Source organism: Pleurodeles waltl, chromosome 6 (genome assembly GCF_031143425.1).
Source record: "Pleurodeles waltl isolate 20211129_DDA chromosome 6, aPleWal1.hap1.20221129, whole genome shotgun sequence".
Classification (NCBI taxonomy): domain Eukaryota; kingdom Metazoa; phylum Chordata; class Amphibia; order Caudata; family Salamandridae; genus Pleurodeles; species Pleurodeles waltl.
This window is the reverse complement of record NC_090445.1, coordinates 1,707,002,157-1,707,015,089: the sequence shown is the minus strand read 5'-3', so window position 1 is coordinate 1,707,015,089 and position 12,933 is coordinate 1,707,002,157. Positions and strand designations below refer to the sequence as shown.

General features: G+C 46.9%; 1 protein-coding gene across 3 annotated transcripts in view; it reads right to left on the bottom strand.

Moving 5' to 3' along the window:
• Window positions 1-251: 251 nt before the first annotated feature.
• Window positions 252-12,933, bottom strand: part of KIFC1 (kinesin family member C1) — a 52,059-nt gene continuing 39,377 nt past the window's right edge. For all 3 annotated transcript variants that reach the window (XM_069241859.1, XM_069241860.1, XM_069241861.1), the window contains exons 13-17: window positions 8,561-8,699; window positions 8,095-8,234; window positions 7,763-7,836; window positions 1,129-1,204; window positions 252-434 (exon numbers count right to left, since the gene is read on the bottom strand). In XM_069241859.1, coding sequence (XP_069097960.1) covers window positions 375-434; window positions 1,129-1,204; window positions 7,763-7,836; window positions 8,095-8,234; window positions 8,561-8,699 — 489 coding nt within the window. In that variant the 3' untranslated portion in view covers window positions 252-374. The remainder of the gene's footprint in view (window positions 435-1,128; window positions 1,205-7,762; window positions 7,837-8,094; window positions 8,235-8,560; window positions 8,700-12,933) is intronic.

Below are 12,933 nucleotides of genomic sequence, written 5' to 3'. Positions count from 1 at the left end.
CATTGCTGAAGTCATACTGTTGTGCTGTCAAGGTTGGTATCCCTGAAGAGGATGGCAATGGTGTCATGTGATATGCAACGGCTGGGGAAGATTTAAGTTGTGGATTGCACTACGACCATAACTGGCAAATTTCAATTGTTCTGTACAATCGAGCCAGACTTATAACTCCGTTTAACAGTTTTTTCCCCCAGGGCAAATCTCGTCCACCTACATATCCCAGCGAAGCGGGACTAACAGTTAAAATAAAAAAATACTGCTAAAATTATTTATTGATACATATATATACACAACATGGGGGAAGGTATAAAGTTACAAAGGGTCTATTTTACATACATATATACACCAATTACTTTACAAAACCATGACATGGGCAGTTATACAGCATCTTTAAGCTTCCGGTTTGCTTGGGCCGTTCCAATCACGCATTCATTGACCTGGAAGACAAGTCACCAGTTAGAAAGGTCAGTGGTACAGACATACATGTCACAGAAAAGAGCCCATTGGGCAGTGACAAAATTATGAGCACTCACACCTAGGAGCATATTTACAAGAGGTTTGCGTCCTGCTTCCACCACTCATCATGGTACATGGCGCAAACCTCCAAGCTATACTTTTGAAGCCACGCAAAACCACTTTGCACAGCGTTGAGTGGCTCTAAAAATATGGAGTAATGAAACGCAGTGCAAACCGCTGCATCGCATTACTCTGTGTAAAGGAGGGTATGTATGGGTGTAATGCACCAAAAAAAAAAGATATGCCTTCCCCAGGAGAGGTGTAACAAGGAAAAGTTCCTTTATTTCTCCTCATTACTTCCTCCTCCTATGTGTGCTGCATTCTGCAGCCCAGAGGAATACGCCTCCAAGGAGTGTTTCTGTCTCGGAAGGTGCCCCTTTCTGCACAGAAGACAATCCTGCACGCAACAGAGGCACCCACTGCGCCATGGTGCAAGGGTGTCTGTGTTGGAGCTAGGGAGCCCATTGTGCACCAGCGCTGGAGGAAAGGACAGGAATGTGCCTCATGCCTTCCTTTCCTTTCCCAGTGACAGTGCAGTGCGGCAAGGTGACCTGGCACTTGACCATAAATAAGGGCCCTGGTCCCTAGACTAGACTTTGGACAGAATGTACTTACTTTACTCGCAAACCGTAGAGAGTTGAGGGACTCTGAGAAGTTCTCGTCCAGTGGGGAGACATTAACAAACATCAACCTGGACAAGAGGATAAAGCAGAAGTCAGAGGCAAGCCATATGAGAAAGTCTTACTGAATCATTTGTATGGGCACAACCAATAGACTGCTGCCACACTTACGACTGAGCCATCAAACATCAATCATTCAGTTATGGTGATAAATACAGAAACAGTCCATTTATAACTGCACCGTCCACAAAAATGTCTGGAACAAATGGCCCAGCCCATTATCGATCTGCTCCCCATAACCCCTGATCCAAGAAGCTCGACAGACCCATACCAGCCAATGAGCCACAAAACAGATTTGAAGGCAGATCTCTGGATATCCAGGGCTCCAGTATGAGAACCAAACCACCTAGTTCAGAAAACTCTAGTCCACTACAGGGTGGTTTCTTGAAGAAAGACTTTAACACCAGTGACAGAAATACCGGATAAAGGACACATTTCATTCGTACTCTACTCACCCATATGCTTTAGTGCAACCCTTTTAGTTTTCACTATTGTCTAGAACGGCTGGAGGGTGCAATATTGGAGTTTCAAACGATTAAATAACTTGGTATATCAATCTCCCTTGCTCAAGTAGACCTGGCTGTGGTGCTTTAGCACATCAGTTGTGTTAATTGCTTTATGTACATTTTCCAGGCATATCAGAATAACACACAAAGTACGAAAACATGACAGTTACCACTCTGCTACATCAAATATGATGCCAGACACAGATTTAAATTATATATAAAAAAACAAAGTAAAACTCTCCCAACAGAACATTCACCCACCCAAATAAACAAGCACACCCCATATCGTCCTCTCCCCCAACACCACCAGCATGTAGTTATGTAAGCAGGTGCTTTGTGTTCTGACCGTACCTTTCTGTAGCACCGAGATACCCCTCTGGGGGTGAGCCATGCACTATATTAACATTATTAACTAGCAGCAGAATTCTATCCATAGGTGATTAGTCATATTTCATGTGAAACACTGGCTATGTATAAACTCATCCGCCAGTTTCAATCCCTCCCCTCAAACTTAAGCGAATAGTCTCAATGTTCCACAACTGGGGGGGGAAGGTATAGGACTTCCTGCTCATCACCTATCATGCACTGCAGAATGAATACACAGACCATCATCTACATCCTTGTGAACTTGTGCAGAGAATGTATTGACTGCCATGGTCTCCTAGAATCTGACCGCATATTTTAAATAGAACTTAAACATTGTTCCAAGTGTCAACATGAGCACCAGGATTACCCGAAACACTATCTCTAAACTCTTATCCCCAAATTGTGACCGCCCTGATTGGAAAGCCCCCTATTTTTAGATGATGCTAGCACTTCTTTCTAATACAATGCCAAGACTGAGCTTCAGCAGCATATATGCAAAGATCTACCCTCTACGCACTCTACATCTTTCTGTTGACCCAGGAAACCGTTTACAAAGTTTGTTAGGGGCACAACAGCATCATAATTCCAGGGCAGATTTCCAATGTTCTACAGGCAACACACATACTTAAATATGTAAGCAGAGAGAGATTTAGTCACTGGAAAAAAAAAGATTACAGTCACAGAGGTGTTCGAATGAGGCATGAGCTAATGTTACGACAGTTATAACATGCACCCCACCACGCGCTCCTTATGGCCTTACACATTCCATCGCTCATGATATGTTGAATGAATTAAATAACACTTTTGAAGTTACTAAGGAGATCAGCCAATGACTGACTGTGTGATACAGGCTTTGTGAATGAGAACTAAGAGGACTAATAAAACCATCTTCAGTGATGATTTTAGTCTTGTCTGTAAGCTGCCGAAGATGCTGGATCTCTCAAAAGTGAAGAACTTTGATGGACGTCATTGTATTTTTACTTATATTCAAGCTATTGATGGGTGTAGTGTAGATAGGTCACATGTAGAGCTCGCCATGGAACAATAGACACTTTGGTCAACCACTGCAGTGAGGGGCGGACGGCTCAGCAAGTAAGGAGTTAGGAGGTCATGGAGAGATAGCACAGGGCCTGGCTGCAGGAGAACCCCGCTTCCACATGCCCAAAGGCCATGCACAGAAGGAGATGGTTTGGTGCAGGGTCTGGCCCTAGGGCAAGCCCAATGTCCCACCCGTATTGTGTGTTGGATAAAGTCTGCAGTAGGGCTTGCAGACACCCTGTACTGTGTTTCTACAAAGTCTGTGCATGGTGGGGGCTGACCATTGCCATAGGCTAAGCTCTGTGCAAACTAGTCCAACCTATGGCTAAAGATCTTGGCAGTGGGAGGGTTGATGCTTGCAGAGTGGGTGCAAAGCCTTGCTGGAGCTGAAGCACTCAGTCCAACTACTGACAGTGAATGGGTGCAACTCTTAAGCAACAGAAAAGATGACGGCTTAGGAAACGGATGTGAAAAGAGGGTGCTATGCTTATGCAGATGTCTCTCCGTTTTTAGTCCTTTTAAAATTACATTGTGCATCAAATTAATAAAAACGCATGCCTCCCCTCATATTTTTAACCCCCTGGTTTAGCCTGCATTAACAGCTCAGTCCTCAGTTACTCAAGCCTGATTTGCAGAAGAAGAAAGTTAAAAGAAAGTGATGTCAGCATACCAGGGTGGTGATTATAAGCAGGTCTTATCTGTCATTTATGGGGCAGTACAGAATCACCATGGTTTCATATTTAGAGTGAACTCTAATGAACCCTCAACCAGTTGGAAAACAATTGTGCTTATTTCCAGACCCAACTTGTCAAATTGGATCATTATGGAGTACAATCCCTAGGATGTTAGTGGAGTACTGCTCAGGTAAGTCCCTCACAGCAGGGAAACTTCTCAGCTACTTGATGGAAAGTCCTCTCGTTTTAGTCCATATTATCGATGCTGAAGCCTAGCCCTTCCTTCGTTCCATACTTCATATGTGTCTCTTTAAAGGTGCTGATGCATTCCATATCACTCTTGTCCACAGCACAGGGCTGCAGAGATACAGAGAGAATTTTCTCTTTGTAATTCTGTCATTCCCTCTGTCTTTAATCTTCAGCGGGTTTGTCTGCTTACTGCATTGAGCAATCTATCTAGGAATTATTGGAAGTAGTTTTTGAGCCGTGGGATGCCCAGAGTCCCTCTTGCTGAGTTTGGATATGTGTACTAGCCTAACCCATTGGCAAATGTAGGCGTAATGGGGGATAAAACAAATCCATGAAAATCGTATTTCTTTTTATCGAGAAAATCTGCGAATGGTTGGGGTCCTTTTCACTTTACCAAAGCAGACTTGGTTAGATTCTGAAGCAACATCAACCTATCCTCTTCAAACAGCACTGATCTTCCTGGTCTCCCTAAAAATGTCCTCCTTTGGCAGAAAGAAGTCAGTTTCACCACTAACTCTTGGGTCACACACAAGGGGGGTCTAGGAGCGCCAGATTTTGAAGCCTACTACCTGGCATCCCAGCTGCAATGGGTTGCCGGGTGGCTCACAGGTAAGGGTCACCTGGAGAGGTACGCCGACCAAGTAGTGGAGGACATAAATCAGTTAATTGCTCGAATGACAAATAGGAAGCTTAATCCCCACATGCACAGCCCGATGACAAAAGTGGCGTCAGCATGTTGGAAGAGGTGCGTGAAAAGGGATGGCACTGTCCCCCCGTACTCTCCGGCCCTACCCCTGGCGGTACTTACGATCGAGGCTGGTGAGAGGAACCTGGGAGGCATGAGCCTCGGTACCTGGAGGAGAGCAGGAATAGAAACGGTGGGAGACCTGTTTCAGGAGGGAGTGTTGAGGTCTTTCACTAATCTTGTTGACAGTGGAGTCTCCCCGGGTCAGTTCCTTATGTATCATAAACTGATACATGTGCTGAAAACGCACTGGATCACGGTCAACGCGGAACCAGCCACCCACAGGGTGCTGCATCTCCTATTGACATCAGGAGATGAGTCCCATCTGATATCTAAATTATACCGAGTTCAAGTTGAGGATGCACTAGATTCCCTGCGGCCACTGAGAGAGAGATGGGGGAGGACAGTCGGTAGGGAACCGTCAGATGCGGAATGGAACAGAGCTTTGGCTTACCCCCGGACCGTCGCTCGCAGCACGCGCCTGAGATATATACAATATAATTACCTCCACAGAACGTACCTCACCCCACATCGGCTAACAGTAATCTATGGGGGAGTTCCTAGGGTGTGCCCCAGATGTAAAAATGTAGACGCAAATTTTGACCACATGGTATGGACCTGTCCAGAGATCCAACTGGGGTGGGAGGAGGTGATGTCCGACCTATCGAGACTCCTTAATAGGAACCTGACTCCGACCCCTGACAGATGTTTGATGGGCTTTGGGAATGGGTTGCCGCGGGGAAGAGTGGAGACCCGATTTCTGAGCCTGGCACTGGTATTATATAGGAGACAGATCACAAAGAACTGGAAGGCACAGTTTCGGCCCCCCCGGGTTGGGTGGAGACAAGACGTTACAACATGGGTTAGAGCCGAACTCCAGGTCCTGAAGAGCGAGGAGGGGAGGGGACTGCGTCGCCACCCTATAGCACAGAAATGGGAAGTAGCAATGACAAGCTGGGACAATATATTGAGAACAGCGGACGCAGACACACCAACAGGAGTGGAGACTGGATAAACATAGGAAGGGAGGAAATGTTGCCTCGCCCTCTAGGACATGATAAGGGAATACACGATAAGGCCGAGATTGAACAAAAGGCGGACAACAGGGGACAGAGCCCAGGACATTGATTAACAGACAGGTAGGACCCGGTAGACGCCCCACCCACCTGAAACCAGACAAGTCTATGAGTAATGACACCATACATACTGGAAAAGCCAAGAAATGGCATCCCCCTGTATTGGCAGCCTCCACCCCCTACTTTGCCATCGTGTTTAAGTTAATTAATGTTTGAAACGAGTTAAAGGTGTTGTATAATAGCTAGAAAAACATGACTCTGCTACACTAGGCCTATTGAGCAACCCATACGAGAAGAAGCACCACTGATGTTCTATTCTTGAATACGTTTAAAGTATAAAGGTTATCGAATAATTAATGAAGTAGAACATTCAAACAATGTAGACAGTAGTGATATTAACACTGTTATGCACTAACACGAAGCAAACAAGATGGTGCTGTAAACATAATACTGTTTATTGAATAATAAAATGATAATAAAAAAATATTTAAAAAAAAAAACTCTTGGGTCACACAGTCACCTGTCCTCCTTAGCATGGCTAGAAAAGCTCTTACCGCTTCCACTCAGTCCCCCTATCCAACTTGTTAGATGTAACCAAACAGCAACTGCACATGGTCCCTGGTATCCTGGCCTTCAGCATTTTCCGCCACATCTGAATTCTCATGTTTTTGCTCCACTTTCTAAATCCTCACCTTTCAGTTGCAGGTCATCTATTTGCAAATTTCAGTATTTCAAGACTTTTTGGTTGATTCAGTCCCTTTAACAAACACCCTACACTGGTAAGTCCATCACTCTGGTTCCAATGTAAGGAAGTCAATGTGGACAGTGGTGAATCAGTCGGACTAACACGTGCCATTTCCTACCTGGGGCATGCCTTCATTTTTTTTCTCTTATCCTACAAGCACCATTTGCGATAGCCTCATGTCTCTTACATGCACCCCCCCCCCCCAATGTTTAGTGGAGCTGGACTCCTCTGTGCAGGGATTCTCCAGACAACAATTCTATAGGTGGGTTGCTTCTTATAGATATCTTAAATGCACCTGCCTAGAGTGGAACACTCCACAGCTACATGTAGATCACGGCTACACAGCTTTCAGCTGATGAAGTCCACTCAACTGGTGCTGGTAATCAGATGCAGGGTGCAACTTACCTCTGCTTCAGACTCTCTCAAACCGCCCAAAGTTGGTTTATTTAGCACTCACAGCACTTCCTCAATTGCAGCATCAGCCCCCCATCCTCTTGGGATGGTTTCTGTCTTTTGGTCAGTGATTCACCCTACACTGGGGGCACCATTCCTAGCAGCACACTGAAGCATTACAGGCTTAAAATCGTCTCGCTTGTGATCTGGGCAAACCTCCCCGCCCCAAACAGATTTTCATGTTCGGTCCCCTTTCACATGCATGGACTTATTCCCTCTGGCCGGTGAAAAATTCAAATATTTTCTCATTTACACACAAAATGTTAAATACCCAGGGGAACATCAGAATACAGCTTTATGGCATGTCCTTTAAGAAATGCAGTCAAAGGCTGATTTTCAAAAACTACTGCCCTAGCTCCTAAAACAGACCAGGCCATGCATATCCATAATAGTAAGATTACACGCCTTACATCCCTGAAGACAGACACTGGCTCCTCTTAAACAGTGCCCTAGCTCCAGAGACCGGCCGTGAAACTCCAATGTATTGCTAAAGCCAGGCTGCTATGCTAGTCGGATTCCAATAAGATATTAGTACAGCACATACATTTCCCCCTCAAAATTCTGAACACTCCAAAATATGTATTTATATTGCCATGCATGTGTCTATTGACGAGCAGATGGTTCAACCAAATCCGCCCCAGCAGTTTCCGCAACGCACACCAAAGCTGCTGGCTGGTTGTCCACATACTAGTTTAAGTTATTCTGGCTGATACTTACATCTTTGAATTTCCACCCAGGCTGTTCTGCAGCAGGTACGTCAGCTTGCTGTTGCGGTAAGGTATATGGGAATCCTGTGTAGTGAGAAAGGGATACATTGTAGAAAAACCATGTAAGAAAGAAATGCAAATATGTTAATACACTAAATAACGCATGAAAGTTCATAAAATCTCTTTCTAACATATCACATTTGCAAAGTAGGTACCAGATCTACAGTAAGACAGAAAGAACTGCCACGTAGAAGAGTAGATACTCACATCACAGGCACAATATGGTAAGTGACATACAAAATCCTAAACTGGATCACCAAGCATTAGCCAAGACAGCATTACCTTATTGGAGAGGGACGTGATGACCAGGCCTAGATTGGACAGGCTGGTGTTTATAGACTGGGTTTCTCGCAGCCTGTCTCCCTTTGACAGCGACTTGTCAAGGCGCTCGCTGCCAGCCAAGTCAATTAAACTCAAAATGGCTGCACAAGAGGAAAAGAAATCCAACACAGACTAAGTTAATAGATTCAAATGATAAGGGGCACGGAAGTAGAAGTACACAACATCAACAAATACATGCTTTTGGAGGCTGCCTGTCAGGTAGATTAGACACTGATTTTTAAATCTATTACTTTTAAATAAATATCCAGTGCATAGGGGCTCAATGCTCGCGACCTTAGTTAATGAAGAACATGCTTAAGCCCTATAATAGATTTTTTTTGCATGAGGTGACAATGTGAAATTACAGGGCTTGTCATAAGGAATCCATGCCACCCCCTTCACAAAACAAAAAGGTTTGCATACTCACAGGTGGTCTTAACATCCCTGGTCTCATTCTTCCCTTCTATCCTCAGCTGAAACACGCTGTGACTTCGGGATGAGCGATCATTCAGGGCTGTCTTTGCAACAGACCGATTCATCTTTGCAGTCCGAAGCAGTTTGTGCACCTGAAAGAAACAGATATGCAATGGGAAACTGGGCACAGCATGGAATATTTAAAGTCCTCTCTTAGGCAGGGCTGACCTGAAGACTTGACAGACCGAGAGAGTATCAAGCACAAGTCACATGAAACCTTAACTGTACCTAAAAACCTTGCTGAGTTTCGTACATGAGCAATAAGAGTCACATTGGACCCCAGGGCAGCACAGAATACCTTTGCCTCCAGGGCTCCCTAACATCCCTCCCCAACAATGTCCACCATGCATGGTAATACAGGGATTGAATAAAGTAGCATTGTGAGAGATTGAAGGAAAAGATTAGATTTCCATGACGAATCTATATAATCTAATGACTAATCTATAGATAAGGCAGGCACCAGTGTTGTGTTACCTGGGTGTGACGCTTTGGCATTTCAAGTGTTCCAGCATTGCAAAGAGACCCATTTGTGGTTTTCCCCATACACTGAATCTTTCTCTTACTTTCTTTTCCTTCAGCTCCCACTCCTGAGAGGCACCTGTCTGCTTGGCTTTTCTGCATTTTCCATCCCTGGCAGGTAAATGGCCATTAGGGTAATTCTCCTCTGTATGGCCCACTAGCATATCTCCTTTGACAGTTGGGATAGAGGGTGTGACTGCCCCCTCAAACCTCATTTGTTGAGGTAAAACATGATTGTGTTGTCTGGATCATAACTGTTCTCCCCTCCATCAAGGTTTAGAAAGCATTCATTGTTAAAGAGACGGTCTTCAACTCCGGTATATTTATGCGTAGAACTGAATCTCTTGTTCTCCGTAAGCCACTGACGTCCAGTTTTCCCCTGGGAGCTCCCCACCCCACCCATACATCTGTTCTAATGGTCACAGAGGGAGGTGGGTGGTTGAACGGTCTGCCTACAGACCCGGTTATGGGGCGGTGACTGACAGCACATGGAAGGAGCTGCATCAGGCTGAGTACCTGCAGAACACCCACGATCCCTGGCACATCCTGGGCACAGGGAGACCCACCTGCAGCATCTGGGACCAGAGCCACCCGTGGAAGACGTGATGACTTATAAAGAGATCACCACAGACTCTGGGTTGCAGCATGTGGGAGAAAGAGAGACGCATCTGGCGTCTCTGGAAGTGCCGAGGGTGCACCCTGAATCAGAACCATCTGAGGTGGAGTCCAGGCCAGACAAAGGCTTGCGAGCAGCGGTGATTGAAACTCAAGACGCCCAGTGCCAGAAAGGGTGCTGTACTGAGATGGTACCCAGGCCATGAAGGCAGAGGGGGAGGTGTAACACCACCACAATGGCAACCCTGGTAGAGGTGGAACTGTCTGAAGTATGAGACTGGCTAGAGCATCATAAATCTAGGAAAGACAAGGCTGCCTGTACCAGAAAGCAATCCTTGAGAAAGATGGCAGTTTCCCTAGAGTCTTTCCGAGACTGTCCTGATGGCAAGCCGTAAAATAAAAACCATATGCAGTGAAAGGCAGCAGTTACACTTGGGCGGTGGATGTAGGTCATCGGGCTCCTATGGACAAATAGACATGCCATCTATAACTCCTATAATTGCAGATGATTTATAAGCCTGCCTGGGGGTGGGAATATGCCCTTGCTCAGAGAAACAAAGCAGGTTGACGGTTCATATATGTATGGGCGTGTTGTGGTTCTGAGAAGAGCCTCTGAGGTGCCAATACCAAATATTAAGATGGTTTGCAAAAATGTATTACATGGGGACACTGGGGGAATATACTGAAGTAAGTCCACATGGGGAAGCATGATTTGGAGGTTCCTCCATCTATCCAACATTGCCTGATCAGTTCTCACAAAAATGGTGACAAATAAGAGGCAAGCAAATGAAAAAGAAAAAAAAAAAACACAACAACAAATATAAGCAACGGGTAGGCCCCTAGCCCACTGTAAGTTATCAATATGGTCACAAGAAGCATTTGTAGGAAAGAACCCTCTTTTTGGCATGGATACCCTCACTTGTTGCCTGCTGCCAGTGTGTTTTAACTGTGTTCACTGGGGTCCTGCTAGGCAGGGCCCCAGTGACTGTGCTCTCTCCCTCTAAATTCGGTTGTTTAGGACTTAGTACACCCTACAATTGTCATACTGGTGCCCTCATATAAGGCCCTATTATATGGTACTTAGATATCCAGGGCTTTGGGGCACCAGGGGGTTCCCCCATGGGCTGCAGCATTTATTATGCCACCCATGAGAGCCCATGCAAAATGTGTCTGCAGGCCTGCCATTGCAGCCTGTGTAAAAAGGTGCATGCACCCTTTCACTACAGCTCACTACACCAGGTCACTGTAAGTCACCCCTATGGTAGCCCCTCCTAGCCCAGAGGGCAGGGTGCAGGTACCTGTGTGTTAGGGCACCCCTGCATGAGCAGAGGTGCCCCCACGAACTCCAGCTCCATCACAATGGACTTCGCAAGTGCGGGGAAGCTATTTTACCAGTGTACTGGACACATGTCACTGCCTTGTCAAGCTACATAGTGGTAACTCCAAACCTGGGCATGTTTGGTATCAAACATATCGGAATCATACCCCAATACTGTTGCCAGTATTGGTTTATGATTCCATGCACTCTGGGGCTCCTTAGAAGACCCTCAGCACCAGCCCGCACTGCTGCCACCCCTCAAGACAGGTTTCTGTCCTCCTGCTGCTTGACAAGCTCAGGCAGAGAAAGACAGAACAAAGGATCTCCTGTGGGAGAGGCAGGTAACATCCTCTCCCTTGGAAATAGTTGTTACATGGCTTGGGAGGGGTAGCCTCCCTAAGCCACCGGTCTGCTTTGAAGGGCACATTTGGTGCCCTCCTTGCATAAACCTGGGGGTGGTGCCCAGTGCGCCTCCAAGTGGCCACTTGATTCTGCCTCTTTGTATCCTAGGTGGGCAGAGGCCCCTGGGAGCATTTGAGTGGCCAGGTCAGGTAGGTGACATCACAGCCCCCTCCTGATAGGTGGTCACCCTGCTAAGTGACCAGTCCTCCTTCCTGGGCTAATTAGGGTCTCCCTCTTGGGTGGGTCCTCAGATTCAACGTACAAGATTCCAGCGGGACTCCTCGGCATCGTTCACTTCATCTTCTGGCCACTGGCACTGCAACTGGACCCTCCAGGAATTGAAAATCTGCAACTTCAGCGACGACTCCTCCCTGCAACATTGTTCCCCCGGCTCCTTCGAGCAACTGCAACATTTCCCCGGCTGTGCATCCTCGGAGGGCTGCAAGTCTTGAGCCTGCATAAGAAGTAACAAGGAATCTCCCTTGGAGTAAAGGAGTCACTCCCCTGCATCGGCAGGCACAAACTGCAACAACGACCGGCTGCGTGGATCTTCTCTCCTCCGGAACTTCTTGGATCCTGCATCACAGGTGGCGGTCTGGAGTGGTCCCCTTGGTCCTCTCTAGCAGCTGTCCAACACAGGAGACAGTAAGCCCTTGCCTCTCCTTGCAGTGACTGGCAGCTGCCAAGGCTTGTTTGTTGTTCCTCCAAGGGATCTTCAGGATCCGTGTAGCCCCGGCCTCCAGCACTTCTTCCTGCAACGCACAGTCTCCTGTCTGCTGCTCCAGCGACGTGGGACACTCCTCCAGGTGTGCTGCATAGGCCTCACTGCGACTCCTGTGCCTTTTGCCCGTGGGTCACCTGTGGGGCCTGCCTCCTGTTCTTGTGATTCTCCCAGCTGCTGAGGGTCACCCAGGACTCCCCTCCTTGGGTCGAGTCCCCTGGACCTTGCTGGTCCTCAGTCTTGTAAAACCTTCTCCGACTCTTGCATTTGCCAAAGCTTGTTGGTGGTCGTGATGCAGTCGGTCAGTGGTGCTGGAATACCACCAACGTGGGACATTACTTGCATCACTCCTGGAACTCCTCTGCTGCTCCTGTTCTGCACTGGCGACCTTAGTCGACCACTGACCTGGTCCTGCATCCACAGAAGGGTGGTTAGTGGCTCCGGTCACCACCAGGCACTTCAACTCAAACTGGACTTGGTCACCTTCCTATTCAGGTCGTCTTCTGTCAGGATCTACCTTCGGGTTCTTCCAGTCTTGTCTGGGTTTTGCACACTCCTCTTCCAAAGTCCTCCTGTTGGTTTTGGGGAAACCCAGGTACTGACTTCTTGTCACTGGGGGTCACTCTGGTACCCACCTCTTGTGGTTCCTAGGTCCTCCAGCTCCCCTCTACTGATTCCACTTCCTTGGGTGGGGGACCGACATTCACATTCCACTTTTTTGGTATATAGTTTGGCCCTCCCCTAGGAAGGC